This window comes from Rhincodon typus, chromosome 3 (genome assembly GCF_021869965.1).
Source record: "Rhincodon typus isolate 14 chromosome 3, sRhiTyp1.1, whole genome shotgun sequence".
NCBI lineage: Eukaryota > Metazoa > Chordata > Chondrichthyes > Orectolobiformes > Rhincodontidae > Rhincodon > Rhincodon typus.
Window position 1 is genome coordinate 61,075,769 of NC_063334.1, and position 26,789 is coordinate 61,102,557.

The 26,789-nt window shown below is 39.1% G+C and overlaps 1 protein-coding gene across 3 annotated transcripts in view; it reads right to left on the reverse strand.

The window, feature by feature from the left end:
• Nucleotides 1-25,387, reverse strand: part of pcsk5b (proprotein convertase subtilisin/kexin type 5b) — a 355,500-nt gene extending 330,113 nt beyond the window's left edge. For all 3 annotated transcript variants that reach the window (XM_048595072.1, XM_048595074.1, XM_048595073.1), the window contains exons 1-2: nt 24,763-25,387; nt 12,685-12,789 (exon numbers count right to left, since the gene is read on the reverse strand). In XM_048595072.1, coding sequence (XP_048451029.1) covers nt 12,685-12,789; nt 24,763-24,942 — 285 coding nt within the window. In that variant the 5' untranslated portion in view covers nt 24,943-25,387. The remainder of the gene's footprint in view (nt 1-12,684; nt 12,790-24,762) is intronic.
• Nucleotides 25,388-26,789: the final 1,402 nt, after the last annotated feature.

Here is a 26,789-nt window from a genome sequence, read left to right on the forward strand (position 1 = left end):
AATTAAAATTTTCAAGACCATCTCCTCTCCTCCAAGACTTTCCTCAAGCTTACCTAAGGAGGCAAGTTTTAAAGCCATCCGACCTCACACTTCCTTGTGGTTTATAGTCAAACTGTGTTCAAAACACACTTATAAAAGTACTGTATGATGTTTTTTCTTGCTTAAAAATAAATTACTTTTGTTAAGTGGCAGGAGGATAATGGTAGCATTATGGCGATTTTACTGGACTAGTAATCCAGAAACCCAAGGGAATGCTCTCGGGGTAACAACAGTGTGGAGCTGGGGGAACTATTTGGTGCTTTTTCAGAACGGGATCCAGACCCAAAATGTCAACTTTCCTGCTCCTTTGCTGCTGCCTGGCCTGCCGTGTTCCTCCAGCTCCACACGGTGTTGTCTCTGGCTCCAGCATCTGCAAGTCCTTGCTATCTCAGAATGCTCTAGGGGTACGAGTTTGAATCCCTCCACAGTAGTTAATAATTCTGAAATCATAAACTCGAATGCCATAAAAACTCATCTAGCTCACAAAATGTCCTTTTAGGGAAGAAAGCCTGCTGTCCTTACTTTGGCTGGCCTACATGACTCCATGACCTAGCAAGCAACTCAGTGAAAGAGAAAATAGGGGATGGCTCAGTGACACACTCATCCTAAGAAGAGGGAGGTTTTTTTTCCTCAATTAGACAAAGGCATCAAGAGGATTGGGTCAAAAGGCAGGTAAGTTGAATTCATAGTACAGAATCATGCAGTATAGAAGAGGCCCTTCAGCTCATCGAGTATGCACCAAAAATCTGTATCTACACTGATCACACTTTCCAGCACTTGGTCCATCGTTTTGAATGGTATGATATCGCAAGCACACAACTGAACTACAAATCAACTTTGATCCAAATAAATAGCAGAAAAGCACCAAATAATTTAAACTCTAGTTCCTGTGTTGGTCTCTGCATCATCCTTCATAATGTTCCCTCTGTTGCAGTGGTACAGCCATTGCTGGCTTTGATTCATGCCTTTCCAAAAACCACAGTAACAAGATTTCCAGCAATACTACTTCTTCCAATGCACAAAAATCTATCTTTGCTCCTTCCCTCTACTCATTTGGTAACGTTATAAAAAGCCAACAGACCAACTTCCACCCGTATATTAATTGCTCACAGATCCTTGACTGTAATTGCATAGAAACTAATTACATTTATTGGTAATAATGCTCGTTGGGATATCAAGAACAGGTTTTAATCACCTGAAGGGTCAGAGAGCAGCTTTCCAGAACATTTATTCCCATTATTCTAACCCAGATTATCAACATCTAGTCTTTTACACATGTTCATACATTGACTCTCTTTAATAACCTCATCCAACTGCTTGCTTGATATGCTTGCTCCCAAAGCAGTTTGCATCTACATTCTAGCTTTATAAAAAAAAAGCTAAAGCACATTAAAAAAACTAATTTTTTTCAAAGCAGTTTTTGATTAAGCATGAACTGTCCATCCCTAATCACCCTTGAGAAGATGTGAATGAACCATCTCTTAAACCTCCATAGTCTGCATGTATTCCCATTGGATTGTAGGGGATCAAGTTTTCAGGTCAAAACCAGGACAAATTGAAAAGCCATGGGAAGATAAGACTCTGTCATGATTAACATGCTGGGAGAGTCTGGAGGAGAGCCAGTTGACAGTAGAGATCTCGTGATGACACCTCCCATGATAACAGGCAACCCTACTCCAAAAATAGTTTAAAGAAGATGTCATCAGCAATACCAAAATATCAAGGAGTGGTGCTACTACATGCAATGTGATGGGAGTTTACAAGTAGGAGGATGCAATTTCACACAGATATTTTCCCCAAGACCTAGTTTATACATAAAACATAAAGGGGAAATTTGAAACCAGGCCATTTGAGCTATATTTAGGAAAGTGCCAGGTCACCAGGATGCTTAATGAGAAAATAGGCTTATGCTGGAAAAACCAGGACATCTAATTAACCTGTTTAGTACAGCTCCATGTTTTCGGCTTGTGTTGAAGCAACACAGAGATTTCCAAGTCAGGACAAACTACAATCTGGTGAGAAATATTGCAGATCAGGTGGCTGTTCATCCAGTTTTGGACCAGAGAGTCGATTTCAGTGAAATGAACCCCCTACCCCCTTCCAGTGCCAGATGCCATCAGGTTCGGCATTTTGAAGTCTGTACTATTTGCAGCCTTATGGCTCAATCTAAAGGGAAGGTCTGTTCACTTGAGAACATTCAATTACTACTGTGAAAATGATTCAAAGTGTTTGATTTTAAGTCAACCAATGATTGTAGATTGTTGCAGGCTGTGTGTTTTCCAATGATCACTCTACAAGCCCCACAACCAATCATGAAATTTGTAGTTCGCTGAATACTAATGACAAGAGGTCATGTTAGACCTGCCCTGTATCTTTTATGACACCACTCAACATGTGATTTGCCCGACCAACTTAATTGGTAACTACCAATGCAAGACATTTAGATTCATTTCCAGTCAGCAAGTGCCCCAGAAAAAAAAAATCTAGTGTTATCCTCATCACCCATACCACATGACCATTGACCAATGCAAAAGAAGAACAAACACTTCAATAACATATTGGCACAATGACAGACACCAATGGCAGAAAAATAGGAATTAGTGCATTTTGTACAAAAAGCATAACATTCATTCATTCTCAACACGCATCATTGAGCTCTTTTTTCAAAAAAATGGTGCAAGGCATATGCATCTCATAGGCATATTGACTGTAACATGTCAATAAAGAAATCTGGAATTACTATGCTTAGGTGACAGATCCAATGTGGGAACACATGGGCAAAAACAGAACGAGAACATTCCAGCACTGTACTCTGTACAGAAACACTTGATTTAGATTAAAGCAAGTTGATTTTTTTTTGACAACTGCTCTTCAAGGAGGATTGCATAAAAATAGCTTCAAGATATTTCAATTTTCAGAATGGGTATTTACTGCAAGAAATCAAAAGCGATAGTTGGGAAACAGTGGATACAATTACAACAGAAATATTTTTCAAATTCAGGGCCTTCAGTATCAGCCTTGACTTCACAATTTTTCAGCCGGGAACAGATGTTAACGTTAATTAGAGAGAGCACAACAGCATTTACCAACAACTGAAACTTGCTCAAAGGGGCATTCTCAAAGCAGCTAAACCTTTGGCTCACCTTTCCACCAAAATGTTAGGAGGCAAGTTGTCAGAAACAATAACATTGATGCTGGCCACCTAATTCTAAAGGCATGTGCAAATATTTACGTATGTGAGCAGAGCACAACAAGTGAAGGAATTCTATGTCTTTGTTGAAGTGGAGAAGTGATCTATTGAGACCAGTTGCTTTCTCCACGACTGGCAGATTGCTGAAATGCTAGAAACCTGTGGCACGTGATTTTTACAGTTTACCTAGGGAAGAGTGCCTCAAAAAGCCACAGAAATGCTTGGGGACAAGAAGCTGCCACAGAAGCGTCTGAAATTTACTTCTTTAATCAGCAATACTCAAACTATTCACTGACTGTACTGAAGTTTTAGAGGCAACGTTTGTTGTCTTTTTGGTGTATTAGCTGATGAGCGCCATGAATAGGAACAGGAAAGGTGGATTTGGGATGAGATTTTTGGGTTTACAATGAACGTCAAAATGAAGTAAAATGTGAGGGACTTTTAATTCTGAATAAAAGGATCAAGTAGTACTTCAGTGACAAGTATGATTCATCTGAAAGACTTCACAACAGAATACCTAAAACAATTCTCCAAATTGTGCTTCCTTTGAAGAATTTTGCGATTGTTCTAACATGTGATCTTAAAGAGATTGGCATGAACATGCTGCATGAGGCATTTGACATTGACATAAGAATTATCTCCTCCATGGAGATGAAGCATTATGGAGATCAGTGAAGAAAGGTATGTGAAACTTTTCAAAGCCAAGGAAAACAATGTGCAAATAAGAAAAAAATCCACAACGAGATATTCTCTATTCTGTCAGCAATGCACAGAGAGTGTGTTTTCATTTTTACAATCACTGCTTGGAGAAACCAGAAAAGCAGACTGGAAGTGGTTTGTGAGAAAGCAGATCTCCAGAGTGACATCAATTTTTCAGAAGAAACAAAAAAAACACCTCTGAATACCACCAGGAATAGACAAAAATCAGCAGCAATAGTCCTGGATCCCATTCTTGGTCCATTCACTTTATGCTGTTCTTATTTGTAATACTACACTGCTGTGTAAGTTATTATACCTCAGTTATTAGTATAGTTATTATCAATCATTATTTAAACTTTTCCGCGAACGAGGTGCAAGCATTTGACAGACGGCAGTAGTGAGAAGTGACTAAGGGGGATCTTGGGTAAGTCAGCTCAATCAGTACAACTGCGTTCCTCTTCTGAAAGGACCCAATAGTGAATAGGAGGAAGAGCTTCCAGAAAGTGGTGGTGGGGTGTCCGAGGAGAATTCAGAGAGATGTTGGCCATTTTGGCAGCCACCATTTTGGACAGGACTGCTGGTTAGGTCATACTGCAGGCTTTGGGGAGCGTTGCGCTTCAATGAGGAGGATGAGCAGTGTTAAGATAAGGCAATTCCTTTTCTTTTAATCCAATAATTACTAGAGGGTAATAACAGCTGTTACAGTAACAGCAGTGGAGCTCCTGTGAGATGTGCGCGATCAAGGAGAAGTCAAATGTCCCCGACAATGATATCTGTAGGAAGTGTAAGTTATTATTGTTATCTGTAGGAAGTGTGTCCACCTGCAGCTCCTCTCAGATCACATGGATCGGTTGGAGCGGCAGTTGGACTCACTGAGGAGCATGTTGGAAGCAGAAACTTTTATAGATGGGATTTTCAGGGACGTGGTCACACTAAACATACAGCCAGATAGATGGGTGACCATCAGGAGGGGCAGGGAGGTGGTGCAGGAGTCCCTTATGGCAATTCCCCTCTCAACAGATATACCATTTTGAATACACTTAGCGGAATGGCCTCCCAGGGGAAAGCAGCAGCAGATAGATCAGTGGCACCACAACTGCCTCTGTTGTACAGCAGGGATGGTCAAAGTGCAAGCAAGCAGCAGTAATAGGGGAGCCTATAGTCAAGGGCACAGCCAGGAGTTTCTGTGGCTCCAGAACGGTGTATTTACTCCCTGGTGCCAAGTCAATGTTGTTTCTGAGTGGGCACAGGATATTCTGAAAAGGGGAGGGTTAACAGACAGAGGTCATGGTCCATACTGGTATTAACTTCACAAGCAGGAAGAGAGAGGAGGTCCAGCAAAGGGAATTTTGGGAGTTAAGTAAAAAAGAAAAGCAGGATAACTAGGGTTGTAATCTCAGGATTACTCCCTGTGCCGCATGCCAGGAGAGCCAGAAATGGGAAGATAATACAGTTGAATGTGTGGCTAAAGAGCTGGTGTAGGAAGGGATCTCTTCCAGGACAGGAGGGACTTGTACAAGAAGGATGGGTTACACCTAAATTGGAGAGGCACCAAGGAGATCTGCTAGTACCACACGGGGGAGGATTTAAACTAGTGTGGCAGTGGATTGGAAACCTGAGCACTAGGTCAGCATGTGGAGTGACTGAGGAAAAGATAGAGGTTAAGTCTAATAAGAAGAACAAATAGGGCCAAGTTAATGAACACAGCAGGACTGGCAATCTGAAGTGAATTTGTTTCAATGCAAGGAGTATAACAAGTAAGGCAGATGAGCTTAGAGTCTGGATTAGGGACTATGATGTAGTTGCCATCACAGAAAGTTGGTTGAGAGAAGGGCAGGACCAGAAGTTCAACATTTCAGGGTTTACATGTTTTAGGCAAAAGAGAGAGGAAAGTGAAAGGGATGGGACAGTTGCATTATTGATTAAGAAGAATGGCACAGCTGTACTAAGGCAGGACATCTTGGATGGCTCATCCAGCAAGGCCAGATGGGTAGAACTCAGGACTAAGAAAGGTGCAATCACTATGATAGGGTTATAGTATAAGACCCTCAATAACAAGTGGGAGATGGAGCAATAGATGTGGACAGATCATGGAAAGATGTAAAAACAACAGGGTTGTCATTGTGGGTGATTTTAATTTCCTTAATATTGACTGTGACACTAAGTACCAGGGGCTTAGATGGGGCAGAATTAGGTGCATCCAGTAGGATTTCTTGGAACAATATGTAGAAAGTCCAAATAGAGGACAGGCTACACTAGTCCTTTCTTGAGAAGTGCGCCTACCAGGTGATCAAACTTTCAGTTCGGGAGCATTTTGGAAACAGTGATCATAATTCCTAAGTTTTTAGTTATATGAAGGAGAAGATTGGTCTTCCAGTGGAAGTGCTTAATTAGGGAAAGGTTAATTACAACAGTATTAGGCAGGAACTGGAGAAATTAGATTAGGAGCGGCTGTTTGAGGTTGTATCCACATCTGACATGTGGGACTCTTTTAAAGGCCAGTTGATCAGAATTCAGGACCAACACGTTTGTGAGGATGAAATCTAAGGATGGCAAGATTCAGGAACTTTGGATGACAGGAGATATTGAAAGTTGAGTCAAAAAGGAAAAGAAAGCAAAAGTCTGAGGAAACTGCTACCAGACAAAATCCTGGGAGGAATGTAAAAGGAAAGAACTTCAACAAGGAATTAGGAGAGATTAAAAAAGGGCTATGAAATGTCCCTGGCAATAGGATTAAGAAGAATCCCAAGGCATTTTATACAAATGTTAGGAGTAAGAGAGTAGTTAGGAAATTGGCAGTCCGCTCAAGAATGAAGGAGGAAATTTATTAATAGAGCCAGACGAATAGGGGGAGGTCCTAAATGAATACTTCACATTGGTATTCACCAAGGAGAGGGACATGGATGACAGTAAGGTTAGGGAGGGATATGTTGATATTCAAGGGCATGCCAATATTAAGAAGGATGAGGTTTTGGTGTCTTGGAAAAAAATTAAGGTAGACAAGTCTTCATGGCCTGATGGGATCTATCCCAGGATACTGAGGGAGGCAAGGGAGAGAATTGCTGGGGCCTTAACAGATATTTTTGTATCCTCTTTAGCCACAGGTGAGATCCTAGAAGACCGGTGAACAGCCAATGTTGTTTTTTTGTTTAAGAAGGGAAACAGGAAGAATTTAGGAAATTATAGACCACTGAGCCTTATATCAATAACAGGAAAATTGTTGAAGAAGATCCTTAGGGACAGGATTTACTTGCATTTGGAAAATAATGAACTTATTAGGGATAGTCAGCATGGCTTGGAGTGGGGGAGGTCATATCTCACAAATCTGATTCAGATTTTTCAGGACGTGACAAAGCTGACCGATGAGGTTGGGGTAAGGGATGTAGTCTACATAGAATTTATTAAAGCATTTGACAAAGGTGGTCGAGAAGACTAAGTTCATATGAGACCCATGGTCAGTTGGTAAGTTGGATACCAAATTGACTTGGTCATAGAAGTTAGAAGATAGTTATTGAAGGGTGTTTTTCAAAGTGGAGGTCAGTGACTAGCGGAGGGTTCCACGAGGATCAGTGCTAGGACCTCTGTTGTTTGTAATATACAACAATAATTTGCTTGAAACGTACGTGGTCTGATTAGTAAGTTTGCAAATATCATGAAAATTGGTGGAGTTGAGATTAGTGAGGAAGACTGTCAAAGGATACAGCAGGTTATGGATCAGTTGGAAAGTTAGCGGAGAAATGGCAGATGGCGTTTAACCTGGCCAAGTGTAAGCTGAAACGTTTTGGGAAGTCAAATACAAAAGCAAGGTATGTAGTAAATGGTAGGACCCTTAAGAGCATTCATATACAGAGGGATCTTGGGGTGCAAGTCCATTGCTCCCTGAAAGTGGCAACACCAGTGGATTAGAAGGTAAAGATGGCATACAGCAAGCTTGCCTTCATCAGTCAGGGCATTGAGTGTAAAAGTTGGCAAGTCATGTTGCAGCTGTGTTAAACTTTAGTTAGGCCACATTTGGTGTATTGTGTACAGTTCTGGTCACGACACTGTAGGAAGGGTGTGGAGGCTTTGTAGAGGGTGTGAAAGTCCTCTACCAGGATGTTGCCTGGATTAGAGTATATTAGCTATAAGGAGAGCTTGGACAAACTTGGATTCTCTCTCATTACAGTGTCCAAGGCTGAAATTATGAAAGGCATGGACAGAATGGATAGTCGGAGTCTTTTCCCCCTAGGGTGAAAATGTAAAATATTAGGGTGCATAGGTTTAAAGGCAAGAGGGAGAAAATTTAAAAGGAGATATACAAGGCAAGTTTTGTTTTTACACAAAGAATGGTAGGTGCCTGGATTACATAGTCAGGGGAGGCGATAGAAACAGATACGATAACAACGTTTAACAGACATTTAGACAGACACGATCAGGCAGGGAGTAGAGGGATGCGAACCATGTGCTGGCAGTTGGGATTAGTTTAGAATAGTATCGTGTTTGATGCAGACACAGTGGGCTAAAGGGCTGTTCCTGTGCTGTACTATTCTATATTCCATGTTCATTCTTGAATTGCAACTTCACCATATTTATGTATGCCTGCTGCAGTTCCTGTATTGCTCTTCTCCACTTTTTTTGAACTGGGATTAATTTCTTCTCTTGCTGATAACGAGAGGGGGAGATTGATAATGAGAATGAGGTTACAGGCTATGCTGGAATATAATTCTGCTGCTATTGCAATTGTCCACAATGCCTCTTGGATGCCTAGTTTTGGCCATATATTTGTTCTGAACCTACCGATCTTTCACACAGTTGTGTGCCACATAGCATAATTTAGTACAAAAAAAGGGAACTTCATCGCCACAAGGATTGTATACCAATACTACATGGACAGATGTATCTGGGACAATTGGATTGGTGAGAATGAGGTCAAATAGGTTCTTCATTCTGGTTTGTGTTCTCACCACCTACATCAAGTCCAGTCCAGTCCACCAGCTATATCCATCAGGAAACATCCAGTGTTACTAACCCACTCCTAGTGATGGACATTGATAGCCCACACCCAGAATACATTCTGTACCCTCATTAAACTCCATGCTTCTTCCAAGTGATGTTCAACATGAAGGAATACCAATTTGTCAGTTGAAGGATGGTGTAAGATGATAATCTGCGGAGGTTATTTTTCTCCCCCATGACTGCTTTGCGCCATGAAACTTCATTGAGTGTGACGTCAATATTAAGAACAAGGCTATCTTACTGCTGATTTGTATACCACCACGTGGTCATCTTTCGTGGCCCTATCCTGTCACTGGAACAGGACATACCCAGGGACAGTGATGGAGAAGTCCAAAACATTGATTGTAATGCATGGTTCTATGAGAATGACTACACCACATTGTTATTCAACTAGTCCACGGGCACAGTTGTCCCAACTTTCACAAGTCTCCACATGTTTAAGAGAAGAAATTTGCAGAGTTGATTGGATGGATATAAATTAATTGTACCCAAATTTTAATTTGAATGATTTTATTATCACGTTGCCATAATTTGAAAAACAAAAGTGACTTAGCACCCATTTCAGCAGGATAGTTAAGAGTGACCCACTTTGTTCAGTGTCTGAATCACATTGCCTAATTAGCCAGATTGAGTAATGACATATTTACTTCCCTAAAGCACATTAGTGAACCAGATACCATTTCATGACAATCCAGTTGTTTCATGATCACTATTACAGATACTAGATTTTCAGTTCTATTTTAATTAACTTAATTTTAAATTCTTCAGCTATCAACGTGGGGATTTGAATTCATATCTCCTGATCATTAGTAGAGGCCTGGAAAGGGAAGATTAGAAGGTAAAGTTTACGCAAGAGATTATTTTCAGTAAGGTTTTTAGAAGGGACACAGAGAAAGTGACTGAAAAATTCAAACTTCTAAAAGGATCCACTACCAGTTTACAGTGAAGGGGAAGGAAAAGAGGATTGAAATTAGAGAACAAAATTAAGAAACAAGAAAACATTATCTTTTAGAGAGTAACATGGCGAGAAAACAAAATGCAACTAGGTTGCAGAGGTAGGGTAGGATTAAGGCTTGGAAGGATTTAGAAATCTGATTTGGATTTGAAGCTGGTCATTTGAGCAACGCAGAACCAATACAGGTTAATTGAAGTCTTATTTACCAAGTGCGGAAAGCAATCTGCTGCAATTTTTGACAAATCACACGTTAATGGAGGATTAAGAGAGGTGAGTATTGGAGCAAAATCAATTCTGGAGCAACAAATAAGAATTTATCAGTGTTTACGCAATGGAGGGTTATGGGAAGTGGAAGAAAAATAAAGTCATCTTTTAAAGCACAGAAGAAATTAGAACTGAAACTCAGTTTGGATACAATAAGAATTCAGTGAATCCAACAAAACGGCAAGGGAGGAAAGAGGAATTTAAAGCAGCTAACGTTAGGTGGTGACGACAATGATTTTGTCTTCTCACTGTCGATCTGGAGGAAGCCCAGACCCACTAATATCGCATGTTGGACAAGCAGTCTGGGTTCTGCTTGTGTAGGCAAAACAGTTGAAAATGTTGAATGAACAGCCTAATAAAGGATAACTGACGATATGGATGTAAATAGACTCGTGCAAGACAAGTCTTAGAGATGTCGGTTTGTGGAAAAGTATTGGAAAAGCATGGTGTAGTTCGTTTTATCAAACATGACAGCAAGATCAAGGGGGGAATTTAGTAACAAGAGGTAATATTAGTCACTCTTCAGGGAAGGACATTTAATCCTGACATTTAAACACAAGGATTGAGGAGGCTCAAAGACGGACGTAGAAACGAGATGAAAATGTAACAGGGACATCATAAGCCAAAAGTAGTAATTCGAGACAACATTTGTCACGGCAAGGAGTGTTGCTGGCTCTGCTCATCAGTTTGCACTTCTAACCAAATTGTGGCATGCAACTCAGATCAAGAAGATAATTCTGAAATTAATGGCCTTTCCCATAATGCAGAATAAAAGAATATTTCAGATGACGGCATTGCCCAGCATATGCAGACATAAATCAGTTAATCAACTAGAATGTTTTCTCTGAAATATTTAACAAAAAGGAAAACACACCAATATGGCTGTCACTGTTCACTTCTATGCAATTCAGATGTTCTTTCTGAAATTAGCTTGCATCTAAATTTGTTTTTAAATTATACTTCAATTGGAACTGTCAGATTTTTCAAAGTGCCTTAGTTGAGGTCCACTCAAATGCACAAAGTGAAGATTTACAAAATCCAACTGGAACCAGATTGCAAAATGGACTGAAGTCACATATGGGAGGAATACACTTAATATTAAAGAAGCTAGGTGAAGAGCCTAGATACATAATGGGACGACAAAGTTGAAAACAATAAAGAGGAGTCAAAATAATTAGTAATACCAAATCTTGGTTTGAGATACTAAAGTTTGGCAAGTGGAAGGAAAAACTGAGGAAGTTAACAAGCACCACAGCATTACAGTCCTTTGATTTTATGTGCAGAAGCTGTTGTATCAAATTGGCCAAAGTCACTTTTACTTTAGTTTGTTCCATACCTTCATTCAAATCAAATCTTAATCACATGCTACAAAATAAGTAGCAACAATTTTGCAGAATTAAAACTTAAAATACAACTTAAAAAAATTATTTTTAACATACGTCACTTTTAGCTTAAACTATCTTATCTATAATGGATATGAAATGCTAGGACAACAAATGCAGTACACCTCAACCTTATGAACTGTACAAATAGTTTACTGATTAGCAAAAGTCAAAGTCCTATTATAGTTTCAGAGAACTGAAATACAGTGAGATCCTACAGCAACAACATAAATTTTGGCTCAAGTTCAAATTTTGTTGCTCAAAATGAAATTACAATAGAAATTAATTTTATTTTTGAATTTTATTATTTTGGCTGGTTCGTGACCTATTGAAAGATATTAATGCTAATTTGAAATCTGATTCAAACATCCAAACCATCAATTATACCATAGTTACTTTGTGGCATTAAATGCTAATTTCACTGCCCAGTGGAGCATTAATTCACGAGAGAAAGTCACACAAGCATGCAAATCCTTATAATTGGTCCAGACTTTGAGAATAGTTTCAGGATCATTCTCCCTATAAAATCTCTCCAATGCCATGTTCTCTTTCATTGAGACCAACGATCATTTTCTTATGTCAGCAGTTACAAATTTCTAGGATTCTATATGATAGAAATTAGATCAGCACCAGCATGAAACATGCCTTCCACATAGCAGTTTGCTGATTGTAAATTTCATCACTATGATGTTTCATAACAATTATAGTAAACATTACTGCTTTAGGTGAATTTTCCAGCATTGACTTCAGGATTAGCAGTGTACTTATTTTGAGTTTCATTAGATGTAACATCATCTGCTCTCAAATTCTCTCCCCCTCCCCCCACACATTGCTTACAAACATGACGATGATAAAATACTTAAAGGTTTGAGAGTCATTGTTGCAACATCCAAATGTCACCTTGATTAATTATAGCCAAGAAATCTGTCACTCCCTTCAGTGATCTCACTATTCTATATTATCTACTGAATGTGCTCCAAGTCTAACTGTTCTCTCAACATTGTTCTTTTCAATGGTTACTGGATAGCATGCGTCAGTTCTTCCCAATTCAACACTTAATCATACAGCATTTCCTCATGTGACTTTACTAATTAATAATAAAACAACCCATCTCTGCTACTGTTTGTTGGAAGTGAAAAAAAAACTAGAATTGTACACACCTTTGGTTCCAATGAAATGAAGCTATGAGTTCCTCTACTAGAGATTGTTGATCGTTTCATTGTCCTACTGTGGTAAAAGTGGTAGTAGTCTTTCAAGGACCCAATCTAGAAGAGGAAATAAAAAAAGATTCATGATTATATTTTCATTGAAATTTTCAACCCTTTACCTTTGTCTCTCTTCAATAAATTATTCAGTTTAATTTAACCTAGATGATCTCAAGTGTTACTGTGACCCTCAAGATCATCTTTCACAGAGAAAAGCTACATGATACAAAACATGCCATTATCTTTTCATAGGCTCATTTCGTTCTGGAGACTACGCAATTTTCAAGCCCTGCTGTAAAATGAAGTGGGTTGCACACATTAAAATACTATCGACAAGAAATTTTTGCGACAGGTGCTCCTTGTTGTCTCTACATAAGACAAATTTAAAATAATTATGAGAGAGCAACAAAAACAGTGCACCATATTTATATTATAAAGTGATTGCCAATTACTTTGAGTCAAACTAATAACAGGTTAGAAGATCTTCTATCAGGATTATCAACAAGAATCATTTGTTCATGCTGAAATATTCCACAGACCGCAAGGTCTTGAGAACATGTTATGCTTTAAAAGCCTTTTGTAGACAGCAAATTAAAGTTGCTCAGCTACAAACATGTACATGCTTCAGCGTGTAGACTGGTCACATTTAGGGACTTTAATTTGATTGACAAAAGCACAAAGTGTGTACAAATTTCAGCTCTGCACTTGATATTCCTTAAAATGACTTATCTCTGTGGTGCTGGACCCATGTCCTATGATCAAAGGTCACTCTTACGCATCAACATCTAGTCATAAAAGAGTAATAACATGACTCAAAAATGCAATATTGCATTCTCAAACACTCCCTCTCCATTCCAGAAAGTGCACTGATGTAATTTATTTGATACATGAAATGAGAACAGTATTAACAGTGATTCTGAAATTATTTTGTAATGTGTCTCATAATATAAAAAAAAGGCTACATAATCTGTTAAATGCACCTTTCTGAATCAACTGTCTGCAAGGAGTTCCATTAAACTAAGTAAGAAGCTCCACTCGGTGCATTTTACTTCTATTCTGAATTGCTGTGGACATTTTTTTTTAACGTATGCATGTGAAACAGGAGGCCAAATGCTCCAGATCTGCATGCCTAGGTATTGCCTCGTCAAATTACCAACTGAAACCACTGCCAAGCTCCTAGATGTGAGCTCTCATCAATGATTCCAACACATTCAGAGTTACAGCATTCTGCAAAGTGTTACATGGCTATTGTGTCAAACTGATATCATACATGAGAAACAACATTCTGGATGGGTGTTTCATTTCAATCTAACCCTCACTGTCTGATGTGATGCTGTGGAGATCATTTTGCTGTTTAAGGAGGATGAAACCAAAAAAGACAAACCTGTTAACCTCAAACGTGAGGAAATTATTGAAAACTAGCACAGCCAAAGTGAATGCATGAGTGGAAATTATCAACTGATCAAAGACAACATCAACATGGATTTGTAACTGACATGGTTCAGTTTTTTGAAGATATCTATATAAAAGAGATATATATAGTACGTACATCCACTATATTGTCAATACAAACTTCCAGAGGAAGTAGATAGGGTTTGCAGTAAAATGAGGACACACATAACACTATGACAGGAGGTACTCATTGGTTGGGACAGAGGAAAGAGAATAGGGATAACAAGTTCAAAAACAGAAGTTGCTGGAAAAGCTCAGCAAGTCGGGCAGCATCCGTGAAGAAAAATCAAAGTTAATGTTTCGGGTCCAGCGACCCTTCGTCAGAACAGGATATCAGATTTGTTCTCTGCCAAACAGATAAATTAGTACGATTGTAAAATTATGAAATAGGTGTTGAGAACTAACTGTTTGATTTCCTCGAACAGTGGCACAAGTTGTTGAAAAATTATCATTACTATTCGCTGAATAATTTAAAACAAAGGTGTATAGTTCTAATGGCATAACCAATCTTCCAATTCTATGTTTTCTTTTGTCTACAATTCTAAACAGCGAGTACTAGTAAACCATGCAACTGCTGGAGCAACAATTGGGTGCAATCAGTCCTGGGGCAATGTTCATACAAATTGGAGTTACTGTGTACCACCAGCAACCTCAACCAACATTTCCCGGTCTACAAAAAGAATCACCAATTAGTTTTCTCAATCACATCAACAGCTTGTCATCCCACTATATACCTTTTGCTCCTGGTCTGGACTGCTATGATTTCTCTTTAAATTTGGAGAGAAATGCTTCAAATTATTTCAGATTGAACTATAGGACAAAACAGCATGATACTGCAGGCCCCATTAAGTCACAAGGTCTAGTTTACAAAGAGGCCTTATGATAAAGATAACAAGAATAAACAGAGCCTGTAGTTTAATTATTACAAAAACATTTGCTTTCTGGGAAGGGGAAAAAAAATATATACTTGTTGATTATATATTTACTGGTGAAACATAGTCTACTTCACAAAGGTATGATGATACCTTGGCTTTGAGAGGTGTATTTTGTCCTTTTTTTTAAATGAAGAAAACTTGAGTCAGAGACTGAGCAGTCTGTTCAGGGGCAATAAATTAAACAGCTTGTGAAGCCTAGGGTTTTTATTTTGAAAGTTGGGGCAATAAAGGTAGCCTGAATAGGTGGGGTCAATCTATATTACCGAAATTGCCTTTGCCAAGAGTATGTTTATGGGATGTTACTATATTGGAACAGTTAATACATATATTATTTTGTTAAGCATTTTGATAGAGTTAGTTAAGCCAATTCTTTTATTTTTATTTTGTCTGTATTTTAATTCTAGTATATGAATAAAGTGTGTTTTGTTTTAAGTCTAGTAGTTTGACCAATCGAATTGCATCTGGAATGCAATGCCACACACTTGCCTTTAAAATAGGAAAAAGTTAGGGTCTAGATTATTTTCTTAATATATTTTGAGGGAGTTTGGTCTGGTCCATAACAAAGGTTACAGGAGCACAAATTGAGAGAAATTATTCACAAAAAAAATGATCAAATTCAAATTCTTAATTAAAAGAAAATAGATAATGTTTATTACGATTTTATTGAGATTTGTGTGAATTGTAGAAAATAAAACAGCAGTCAGTTTATTAAAATTTATTATCACCTCAGGGTCATTAAGTGATTTACTTCTCCAGATTTACATCGTACTTCCAGTGCTTCAGGGCCACTAGGGGTGAGCAATAAACACAAGCTTGTTGCATCACCTCCATCATAAGCATCTTCAAACAAATGAGAGAGGAATAAGGAAGAAATCAACCCTCTCATTGTAAGTTAATCTGTGTGTTGACTGGTCCGACCAGCCACAAAAAAATTTATAACTTGCTTATTCTTCTTCCAAATGAATTATGGTGAAGAAAATGCATTAAGTCAAAATATCGAGATAACAAGGTGTCGAGCTGGATGAAAATTTTTCTGAAGAAGGGTCTAGACCCGAAACATCAGCTTTCCTACTCCTCTGATGCTGCTTGGCCTGCTGTGTTCATCCAGCTCTATACCTTGTTATCTCAGATTCTCCAGCATCTGCAGTTCCTACTATCTCCAAGTCAAAATATCAATAAAGTTGTCAAACAAAAGCAAGTATTCAAAAATAGGTTTTATAAATGGCTCTGCTGTTTACTGAGTTACAAGTATTCTGCAATAAAGGAGTCTGCTCAGCTTTCGGAATCCAATAATTTGTTGAAGGTTTCGACGTGGAACCCAAGTTGGTACACTATACCTTTTATCTTTAAAAACAATTTCTTAATAAAGAAATTCAAGTACATTAGCAACCAACAGCAAAACAAATTCAACTTACATGAACAGACTTGTATAAACAGGACCTAAAGGCTGCAAAGTTGAACAAGTTTCGCATCCGTAAGTTAGGTTGTCTTTGATAAAGACAAGATAATACTTTTGGATTTTTTTAAAAACATAGTTACATACCGAAAGGAATAATCCAATGGATGTTCCAGATTCCAAATGTATGCTCCAGATCACTTAAGATCAAAGTATTTTTATGCAGTGAATCACAATATTATCTGACCTGTCTTGATTACAGGTTAAAATACAATTCTAGGTTAAGGCAAGAGGGAAAGAAAAACAGTAAAACAGGCAAACACCACCATTCTGGTCTAACTCATCTTGTATACTTCAAAAATGAAGGTCTGTCACAATTAGGATATTCAACCCACAGTCTCAGAACTCTTTCCTCAACAAAGTCCGAAATGGTCTAGCCCATATCCTAACTGGTTACCCCCGGATTCTGGGCATACTAGTCATTAAGAACATCTTTTCTGTTTTTACCTGGGTAAGTTTTTTTTGTACCGGTTTTCTCTCTGAGAATCCATCGATCAGCATCATAATGGTAAAATAAATGGCAAATGGAAGAAGTTGTTGACTTGCTCACCGAGTTGCCTTGTTCTTGTTCAGATGTTTCATCAACATGCTAGGTGACATCATCAGTGGAGCCTCCGATGAAGCGATGTTCTTCTACTCTGCTTGGAATTTAAACTGTCTGGTCTGTCATGGTGAGCAGTGTCATTTCCGGTTTTGAACTGTATGGGTTTGTATACAGTATATATACAGACAGTTTAAATTCCAAGCGGAGTAGAATAACACCGCTTCATCAGAGGCTCCACTGATGACATCACCTATCATGGTGACGAAACACCTGAATGAGAACAAGCCAGCTTAGTTCTGCATAGTTTCTTAATGCATTCTCACTGTCTTATCAAAAGCCTTTCCTTAAAGAAAATTGCCTAATAGTCTAAAAGAGAACATACACAAAAGTAAAGCATAAAAAGGGAGCAGGAAAAGAGAGTTCATATCCATCATAAATTATATTTAATATTCAGTCCCATCGTGCAGTCAAGTCAAGTCACATTTCGAGTTTGACAGTATTTGACAGGCAAGCATAAAGAATTTCCATATTCTGGATAAAGATGTAATAGAATAAAGTAAATTATCCAACTTTATATTTCTTCTTCATAACTGTTAATATCTCTTGACATGCTTTCTCCAAATGCATTAATAATGTATTTTCTGCCTATAAAGGGTGAAATTTGATAGCAGCACTGAAATGTCTGTCTCTACTTTAACATGCAGTGATCAGCATACACATTTGTTGCATTCCTCCCAGTTAAATTTACTAACTGTGGGATAGAATTTGATGCCAAGTTACTAGGGTAATTAGTGAAAGCACATATTCTGTACCCTGGTTTAAATAAAATATTTAGAAATTATCTGGGTACCAATTAGTCAAGCCTCAACTTCTCTTCCCCCAACCACCTTTTGCATTAGTTGACACATTATGATGTATGGCGAATTTAAGTAGTTACCACATTTGATGTATAGTTTGCATTAAAGTTGGTAACTGAAAGCTCAGAAACAGCAGTGACATTACAATTAAGCCCAACAGCTCCAGCTAAGAGGGAAAAAAAGTGATCACAAATGTAAGAACAACACGTTATGCAAACAAAAGTCAGAAGAAACTGCACTCCTAAAATTGCTTTTGTTGTAATAATGTATGATTGTCACCACAATCATATTTCAACAAAAGAAAGGGTGATGTTTGATTGTGCTTAAATTATAAAAAGAAATAATACATTTGAAGTATAAATTGATGAATGTCTGGACTGAGACCCGGAATAACAACAAGAGTAGGAATATTTCACCCAAGAACAATCTTTGACAAATATTAATTTTTACTTCTAGCAATTTGTGTTTCGTAAACTATATAAAGAAGTTCAATCACATTTATCACTAAAAGTTAACAGGCATGTTGCTGAATTGTGAAATTGACAGTGAAAACGGGAGAACGTATGCTGAGTCCAAATAGTATCAGGAACAAGCAAATAGGTTTCAAGTGAAGATACAAGTGTGACAAGGTTCTGTACTGTCTCTAAACTGATTCAATTTGTGCACAGGTATTCAGAGAATTAGATTCACTCCGGGGGATGAAAATTGGAGGCAAGAACAGAAACTTGCAGTAGATAGATGGCACAGCACTACTTGCAGAATTAGGGAAAGCCCTATAAGATGTTGTAGCTCAAGTAAAATTTAGAAGTTTAAAATATGGACAAAATATGAACCGCAAAAAGACAAAAAAAAAACCATTAGCAGTTAGCAGGAGTACATTAAAAGAAACTAGACTGAAGATTGAAGAGGATGGTGTCATACTGGAACACAGATGTGAAGCAGAAGTTAAAAGGATAGCAATATTGAAGAAGTAATTGAGAAGATGAAGAATGTGTTAACAAAAAGAAAACTCAAGCTTGTAAAAAGAAAAAACAAACCAAGATGCTCCATTCCATCCAAGTTCTTGAAAACATCAAAACTGATTGATTGATTTATTGTCACATGCACCGAGATACAGTAAAAAGTGTTGTTTTGTGTGCTCTGCAGGCAGATTGTACCATACAATGTTCTGCTACCTTGATGCACTGAGTGCAGAATACAGTGTTACAGTCAGAGAGACACACAGACATAGGCAGAGAAAGAGACACAGACAGAGAAAGAGACAGAGAAAAAAAAAGATCAGAATTAACATTTGAGAGGTCTATTCCAAAATCTGATAACAGCAGAGAAGATGCTGTTCTTGAATCTATTTGTACATGTATTCAAACTCTTATACCTTCTGCATGACAGAAAACATGGAAGAGAGTATAACCATGGTGGGAGGGACCTTAACAATCTGTTGAAGAAAATAGTGGCCTTTGAAATGTGCATGCAAAGTCCCATGCTAAAAATTACATATATGGATCATGAGACAAATAAAAAGATAATTGAAATAGCAAGAGCAAGAAGAACTCTACAAATGGACATCCGGACAATCCAAGAATTTTGACCATTTGATCAAAGCTGAAAAGCTACAAAAACTTCTTCCAGAAAGCAAAGTGCAGGGTAGTAGCAAGATGGGTTATTTTGGGCGTAGTGGGATGACAGATGTCACAAACTGGCCACAGATGAACCACAGTGAATGTGCAAGAACGGTGTAAAACAGGGAAACGTGGCATGTCACAGATCTCCTGGCAGGACTGAATAAAAGTAACAGCAGCTTGCAGTTTATGATTAAATGTGGATTTCAGTAATACAGTAGCCTTGGGATTAGAGCATGGCTGGAGGTCCATCATAAAAGTATCAGGAGAATCAAGAGTTTCTCCGACGTGGCTGAGATTACCGATCGATCATGATTAAATACCAGATAAGGTACAACTTTATGAATGACTGGTATCTGTGGAAAAAGGTTGCTGCTAATTAAAAATTAGTCTTTGGTAGCATTAATTTAAGACAATTCACCCCATTATTTCAGCCATCTAATCCAAAACTTTCCACAAGATCAATGCCACAGAAGATAAATAATCTTTATGTTATGAAAAAAGGACATCTCAGAAGGTATCAAATACTCTTCAGGAAATGCATATTAAATATAGCCGTTGAGATTTTTTTTTGTCTTTCACTGAAGTAAACAGCAGACACTTCGGTTATATTGGTTTTGACAGAACCAGAGTATGAAACAGCAGATTCTATCCATGGTAATCTCTTCAGTTCAGAAGAAAAATGCTGACTGAAGAATATTGATACTAAATAAGTATATTGGATATTCTTGTGTCATATCCAGTTTACAATTACATTGTAACCAAATGTTTCTGCAAAACGATATGAATACGTACATTCACGATCCACTCATGCTGGTTTAGTTCATTTATAAATAAGAAATTCCAATAGCAACTCAATATTTACGGGGTTAAAAAGAAAAACTAACTGTTGCATGAAGCCAAGGAGCATCAGCAACCCCTGCTGAAAATGCACTTGTGGATATGGAACACGAGCAGAATCAGACTTAGCTTGGATAGTCTCAGCAAACTCATGTAAAATGAGCATTCCATTGAGCTACTGAATGGCTGCTACCTGTGGAACTATAGGCCATTGCATGTTAGCACATTTACATGGAAAGACTTTTAAATAAAACTTATTAGCAAGATTGCACTTCACAAAACTTCCAGTTTCCAAAGAAAGGCAATCAAGACTTTTTTTTAAAAGCAACTTTTTACAGGACTGCCTGAGATAACTCAAGAGATATTCTTGTGGTGTATTTTGTAGACAAAAAATATCTCTGTGTCTATCCATCCAATATAACAGCAAATAAGCACATCTTATGGTATACAGCATTGTGCTCAACTGTCACAGATGTTGAGGCTTTATTTCAGGCCATCTCATCTTGTCTAAGGAAATTATATGGATGACTCATCCTCTGCACAGTACACCAGTTGACAACAACCCTCGAGTGCCTCTCACAGTCACGTGAGCCTAGACAGTACGTGTTAGCACAAAATTCAACAAAATCAATGGAAAACAGATACTATCCCCACCAGATGCCCACTGTCACCTTTCTTTATTCACTAGATGGCCACAGATCCCAGCATTGACTATTACTATGCCACACTAACAAGGTCAAGAGCATTGAAGGCAATTGCAATGCTCGTAAAACTACAGTTTAGGTAGTCTAGTTCAACAAAGAACCTCCGCCTTTCTGATTTATTTGGTTTAGTGACCAATCAGGTAGTGAATTTCCCAGTTAATTCAAAGAAACTAAGTTCATCACTTCAATCATTGTTTGAACTAATTTAGAGAATTCATGCAGGATTAACATAAGTTATCTTTCAATAGGCTATGGATGTCTCCGATCAAGATAAGAAATAGAAATAACAAAACAGGCATCTGAAGATACCAAATTTGAACAGCTAGCCAATATTTATTGTCCAAACACTGGCAATAAGAATGGTCCTTGGCCAATATGCAAGGATTTGTTATTATCTATCAAATAATTCTTTGAAGAACTGCTTTCTTCAAAAAAGAGAAACATGAAAGAGAAAAAAAAAGACTTAGGAAGTGTCAGCGCTTTCCATATCAAAAGGTTGAGAGTTCAAGTCTTGCTCCAGAGATTTGAGCATAGCAATCTAGCTAGACAACCTATTGCAGCCCTAAAGCAGTACTAGACTGTAAGAAATGTCATCTTACAGGTGAGACTTCAAACAGAGGGCCTGTCGGTACAATTAAGCAAGTTTAAATGACACCACTGATAACAGTAGGGAGTTCAACCATAGCAATCTTGCAAAATGCATCCCTTAATCAACATAAAATGTTATCTGGTCTTTACCACATTGCTGTTTGAGAAGGGTCACTGGACCTGAAATGTTAATTCTGATTTCTCTCCACAGATGCCACTAGACCTGATGAGCTTTACCAGCAGGTTCTGTTTTTGTTGCTATTTGAGCGAGTTAGGTGCATGCAAATTATCGTGTTTCCTATATTACAATACTAATTATACTTCATGAACACTGAAAGGTTGTAAAGCGTTTTTGGTAGTGTGAAAGATGATATATAAATGCAAGGCCTCACAAATCTCTGAGCTATCTATGTGCCTCTAATACTAGCCTCTTCAGCATTTCCAATTTTAAATCACCATCATTTGCCTCAAATCGATTAGGCCATAAAATCTGGAATATCCTCCTGAGATCATTTATCTCCTTAAAACCTATCACTTATTTGACTAAGTGTTTGAATATTTGACCCAATAGCTCCTGATGTTGCTTAATTTCATTTTGTTTTTGCTGCTGTGAAACATCTTGGGACATTTTAATATTTTAAAAGCTCCAGCATCAATATTAGCTATATTGAAAAGCAAGAGCTGAGCTACCAGTGTCTTCTCCTATCGTTTGGAAAATGGACGGGGACAGTAGACATCCCACTGATACGAGGCTCAAACATTCCTCACTGTTCACAATGCCCCCTGGACACATACCAGGGCTCCTTTTGATGGCGATTTTACAAGGACTACTTTTATCATTCTGATTCATTTCCTTTAAAAGCTGTTGCAGTTACATAGTAACACTATCTTCTACATATGATTTGACTTATTTGGACTCTCTCAGCACCAGAATTTGAAGAATTTTCAACATCCTCAAATAATCAACAGTCCCCAACATGCTGGTCTCTCTCCCTTACTCTGTCCAGCCCTCACCCCCACCCCACCACACACCACAACACCTCACTCCCTCTCCCTCATCCCCAACCCTGACCTATTATAAGCCTATCAAGCAACCCGCATTTGAGGAAGCAACCCCTCGCCATTTCTTTCCATTCTATCCATGGGGGCAATTTCTTGACAATTGGTCACCTGAAAGCGAATTTTGTTGGGCAATGTAAGGTTTTTGTGGATGGGTTTGCCCAGTGCCCAAATATTTTGAGTGCTGTACTGATGTGTCCCAGGAATTAGTGCGATGATGCGTATCTTCTAATGAAACAGTTAATGATTCAGTAATTTCATCTCTCAAATTCACACTTGTTGCATAATAATCATCCAAACAGGTCTCGTCCAAACGTAAAACCATTATCCATAAAACCATCTGCGACCGCTGGCCTGCTAGTCTCAAATTTCCTGAGCACAAACCCTCAAGACTCCTGAATGAGGTTCCACACACCCCAGCTTACATCCAGTGGCAGAATCCTAAGCCACCCACGTAAGTATTTTACCTACATACCTTTTGAACGTGCAAAAAGAGAGGAAGAAAGTGGAAACCAAAAGAACTGCGGATGCTGTAAATCAGGACCAAAAAACAGAAGTTGCTGGAAAAGCTCAGCAGGTCCGGCAGCATCTGTGAGGAAAAATCAGAATTAATGTTTCGGGTCTGGTGACCCTTCCTCAGAGAAAAAGTGTGTGTGTGTGTGTGTGTGTGTGTGTGAGAGAGAAAAAGAGTGTTCTCAAAACCTAACACTTGTAGCCTGCGTTGAGTTATCATGCAACTCGAACATGACAGCTCTGCTTTAACCTCAACCATTTTGAGAACTTCACGCCGCGTTAAATGTTCTACATTTACCGAGCAAACGAAATGCATCCTGCTCAGATGTTAAAAAGGCACCTGTGTTTTATGTGCAGGACAAGTTTTTTTTTTAAAAAATAGTAGAAAGGGCGGCGGTGGAAACATTGCCCTTTCATACCTGCCCTGTGTGCAAAGCTGCAAAGCGTCGCCGGATAAAAGGGAGACAGTCCAACGGCAGGCTCAATAGAACAAGGTTAACCAGATGATATTCAGATCGGACTTGCATGAAAGTAGTAGTTCGGAATGTTTAAAGCGTTTGTGGAAAATCCCGAAGGATCGTCCTTCTTAAAGTGGGAGATGAGGGGGAAAGAAGGGAGCCCGGCTGGAGCGGAGCGCTGATGGAGTGTTGTCTGGGTCCAGGCCCGGACCGAGACCATCTCAAAGTCCGCTCGCTCGTTGCGAAACAGCAGGAAGCTGCCCCGGCCCCTCGCACACTCCTACCTGGTCAGTTAGACCTCGAATTCTTCGTCCGGCTGTCTGTTTGGGAGTGGTTTATCCCGCCCCAGCTTTCCAGAATTACACTTTTCCCTTTCAAAAGAAAAACATTAGACAGACACAGCCAGCGACTCCAGCACATCATTTCGGAGTGGGAGGGGAGCGTGGGGGGGGCCTGAATGTGTCCGCTCGCTCAGGCCCGGCCCGGCCCGGCCCGGCCCAGGCCAGCTCTCCCTGTCCGGATCCCGCGCCCCGTTAGCCCCAGTCACATCCCACACCTGCATTCGTCCACCTGAGCGGTGGTGGTTCAAATCTCTTCTCTTCAAAGCCGGGTTTGAGGAGGTGGGGGGTTGGAAGAGAACATCTGGAAATCTTTCACCTTCTTCCAAGTGCAATGGAATACTTTTAAGGGGAAAAAAAGTCTCAATCTCACATTCTTAAGCTTTTTTTAAAAAATTTTTTTTTTTTTAAAGGGAGAAAAAAACTGTGTGAAACGTAACCCAATTAAAATCATTTCGCCCAGAAAACCAAGCCATTGCAAACTAAGTTCATCGTTCGTCCTGAATCAGAATCCAATTGATTCCGCCCAGAGAGTCACAACTGCTATCCCTCCCGTGCCCCATGTCCGTGCTGCTCAGGACGTCCAAACTTCAACCTGAGATCAGCCACATGGAAGGGACAACAAGTCGGAATGTCCGCTGAGAATACATTTGCTGCCAAAGCACCTTACCTGTCCCAAGTTTCTGTATCCGTATTTACTTGCTATTGCATTGGCCTCTTCACTGTCTCCGGTTATCCTCACAGCCCAGTGGTTGGTGTACATCAGAGTTCTCGAAAAGGGCAGTAGAACCCCTAGAAATAACACCAGCGACAAGACAAGATCCCAGCACCACTTCGGCGCTTGACCCATCTTTTGGGGGATTTTGTTTTTTTCTTTTTAACAGAAACACCTTAAATCCAGACCCTCGCACTCAATTTCCGTGTTAAATTGTACAGCCGGGCAGATAAAGCGTGTGTCTTCTCAAGTCTAAATCCTGTTTAAACAAACTCGCCCACTCCACCAAAAAGCGTCCGCTCTTCATGAATCTTTCTTTCGCGTTTCGTCGGGCTTTTGATGATAAACCAGGTGAAAAGAAAGACAGTGAGGCTGGAGCGCTAGTCAGTCAGTGCCTGGGGTTTGGATGTGCTCCGCGGACCTGAGCAGATTTATGAGCTGCTGTGCTTCCCACCGGTGCGGCTATTGTGTCTGTGTAGCTCTACCTCTGTGCGCGCCTGTGTGTTAAATACATAGAGCTGTGTGTGTGTAAACGTACTGCTTGCAACTCGCTGGTTCTTCTGTTCCTCACTCAGATAAGCTCTGCCTTAAGATGGCCACAGCGCCTCCTCCAACTCCACCGGTAACTCAATTACCAGCCCCCTCCTCCTCCACCAAAAAGGACTTCCCCGGTCCTAGTGCACACAGCTTGTTTTTGGAATTTGTTTTACACATATTCAATTCTACCAAGTCAAGCACATTAAAATTTCTCCCTTTCGTATTTCGAGAGAGACCTAGTTCCTCGAAAAGAGCCGCAGACTTTCACACTGTCACACTGACCTATCTACATACAGCCACAATAGATTCATTTTAATACAATTATTGTATTAATTTCACCCAACATTTCATGTGTGTATAGATCGGGAGAAACAGTACTCTCCCTCGTTGTACTTAAATCGACAAGAAAACAAATTGTGATCTCTCAAGATTTGGTAGGTTAAGTGAAGCAATGAGCCAAAGAAAAATCTAATAATGTAATATGATATGTGTTGCATGCACACTTCAGCCTTACAGTTCTTTGACTTCGGGAAAACAGATGTCAGCAAAATAATATCGAAATGTTGCAATTGAGGGGCGGGCGGGCAGATGAAGTAGGTTTCCCTATTGGTGGGATTCTAGTTTGCAGAGGATATTTGATTTGCGACGTTGCAGAACAACGTCAAAGAAAGTGTGGAAACCAAGCCTGAAGAAAATCACAGATTTGTCACCTCCGAAAATTGGACTCCACTGACCGTCCAAAACGGTTTTTAAATGTCATTGTTGCAAACTGTATTCAAAATATCACAGATCACAAAGGGAGAAAGAATTTAATCACCGTTCATCTGAATAAAAATAATCTTAAATTCGAAACGACAAAAATTAAGATGGGCTATTGACACCCGAGAATTTTTTCCTGCCCTTTCTCCAGGGTTCCCCTCCCCCACCAAAGTTAGACGATCAATGATGAGGAGAGCTTCAGAATCAACAGTATTGGTCATTATTGAACTGTCAAGGATTTACCTCAGGTCTTTTCTATCTTGTGCCCATATATGCACGTTTCACACCTGAGTTAAATTCTCATTGACTACTTTTCATTCTTATCCTGAGATCCTGTGCCCAATTCAAGGTCGCCAACGTACTGTTTGAATATATTCTTCGAGGTGTCATCATCTGAATTCCCGTGTTCAAACTCCTCACCTCTGTACACCTACCATTCTTTGCCCATTCTTGTTGCACTTTGCCCTCTCAAGCAAATTTGGAAGTGAATCTAATCTTCCTTAAAGGATTGCTTGATTCATGAGTGCCAAATACCATATTGATTCAAGAATAATGTCAACTCAGATTTGCAGGTTTCTGCTGTAGGTCATCATGTGAATTAGCAGGACATTCCCTGAGGTAATGTGATCTGAAAAGCAGGATTTGCTTTCTTTTCTCTCTCGAGCATCATTTTGGCTCATTATTAA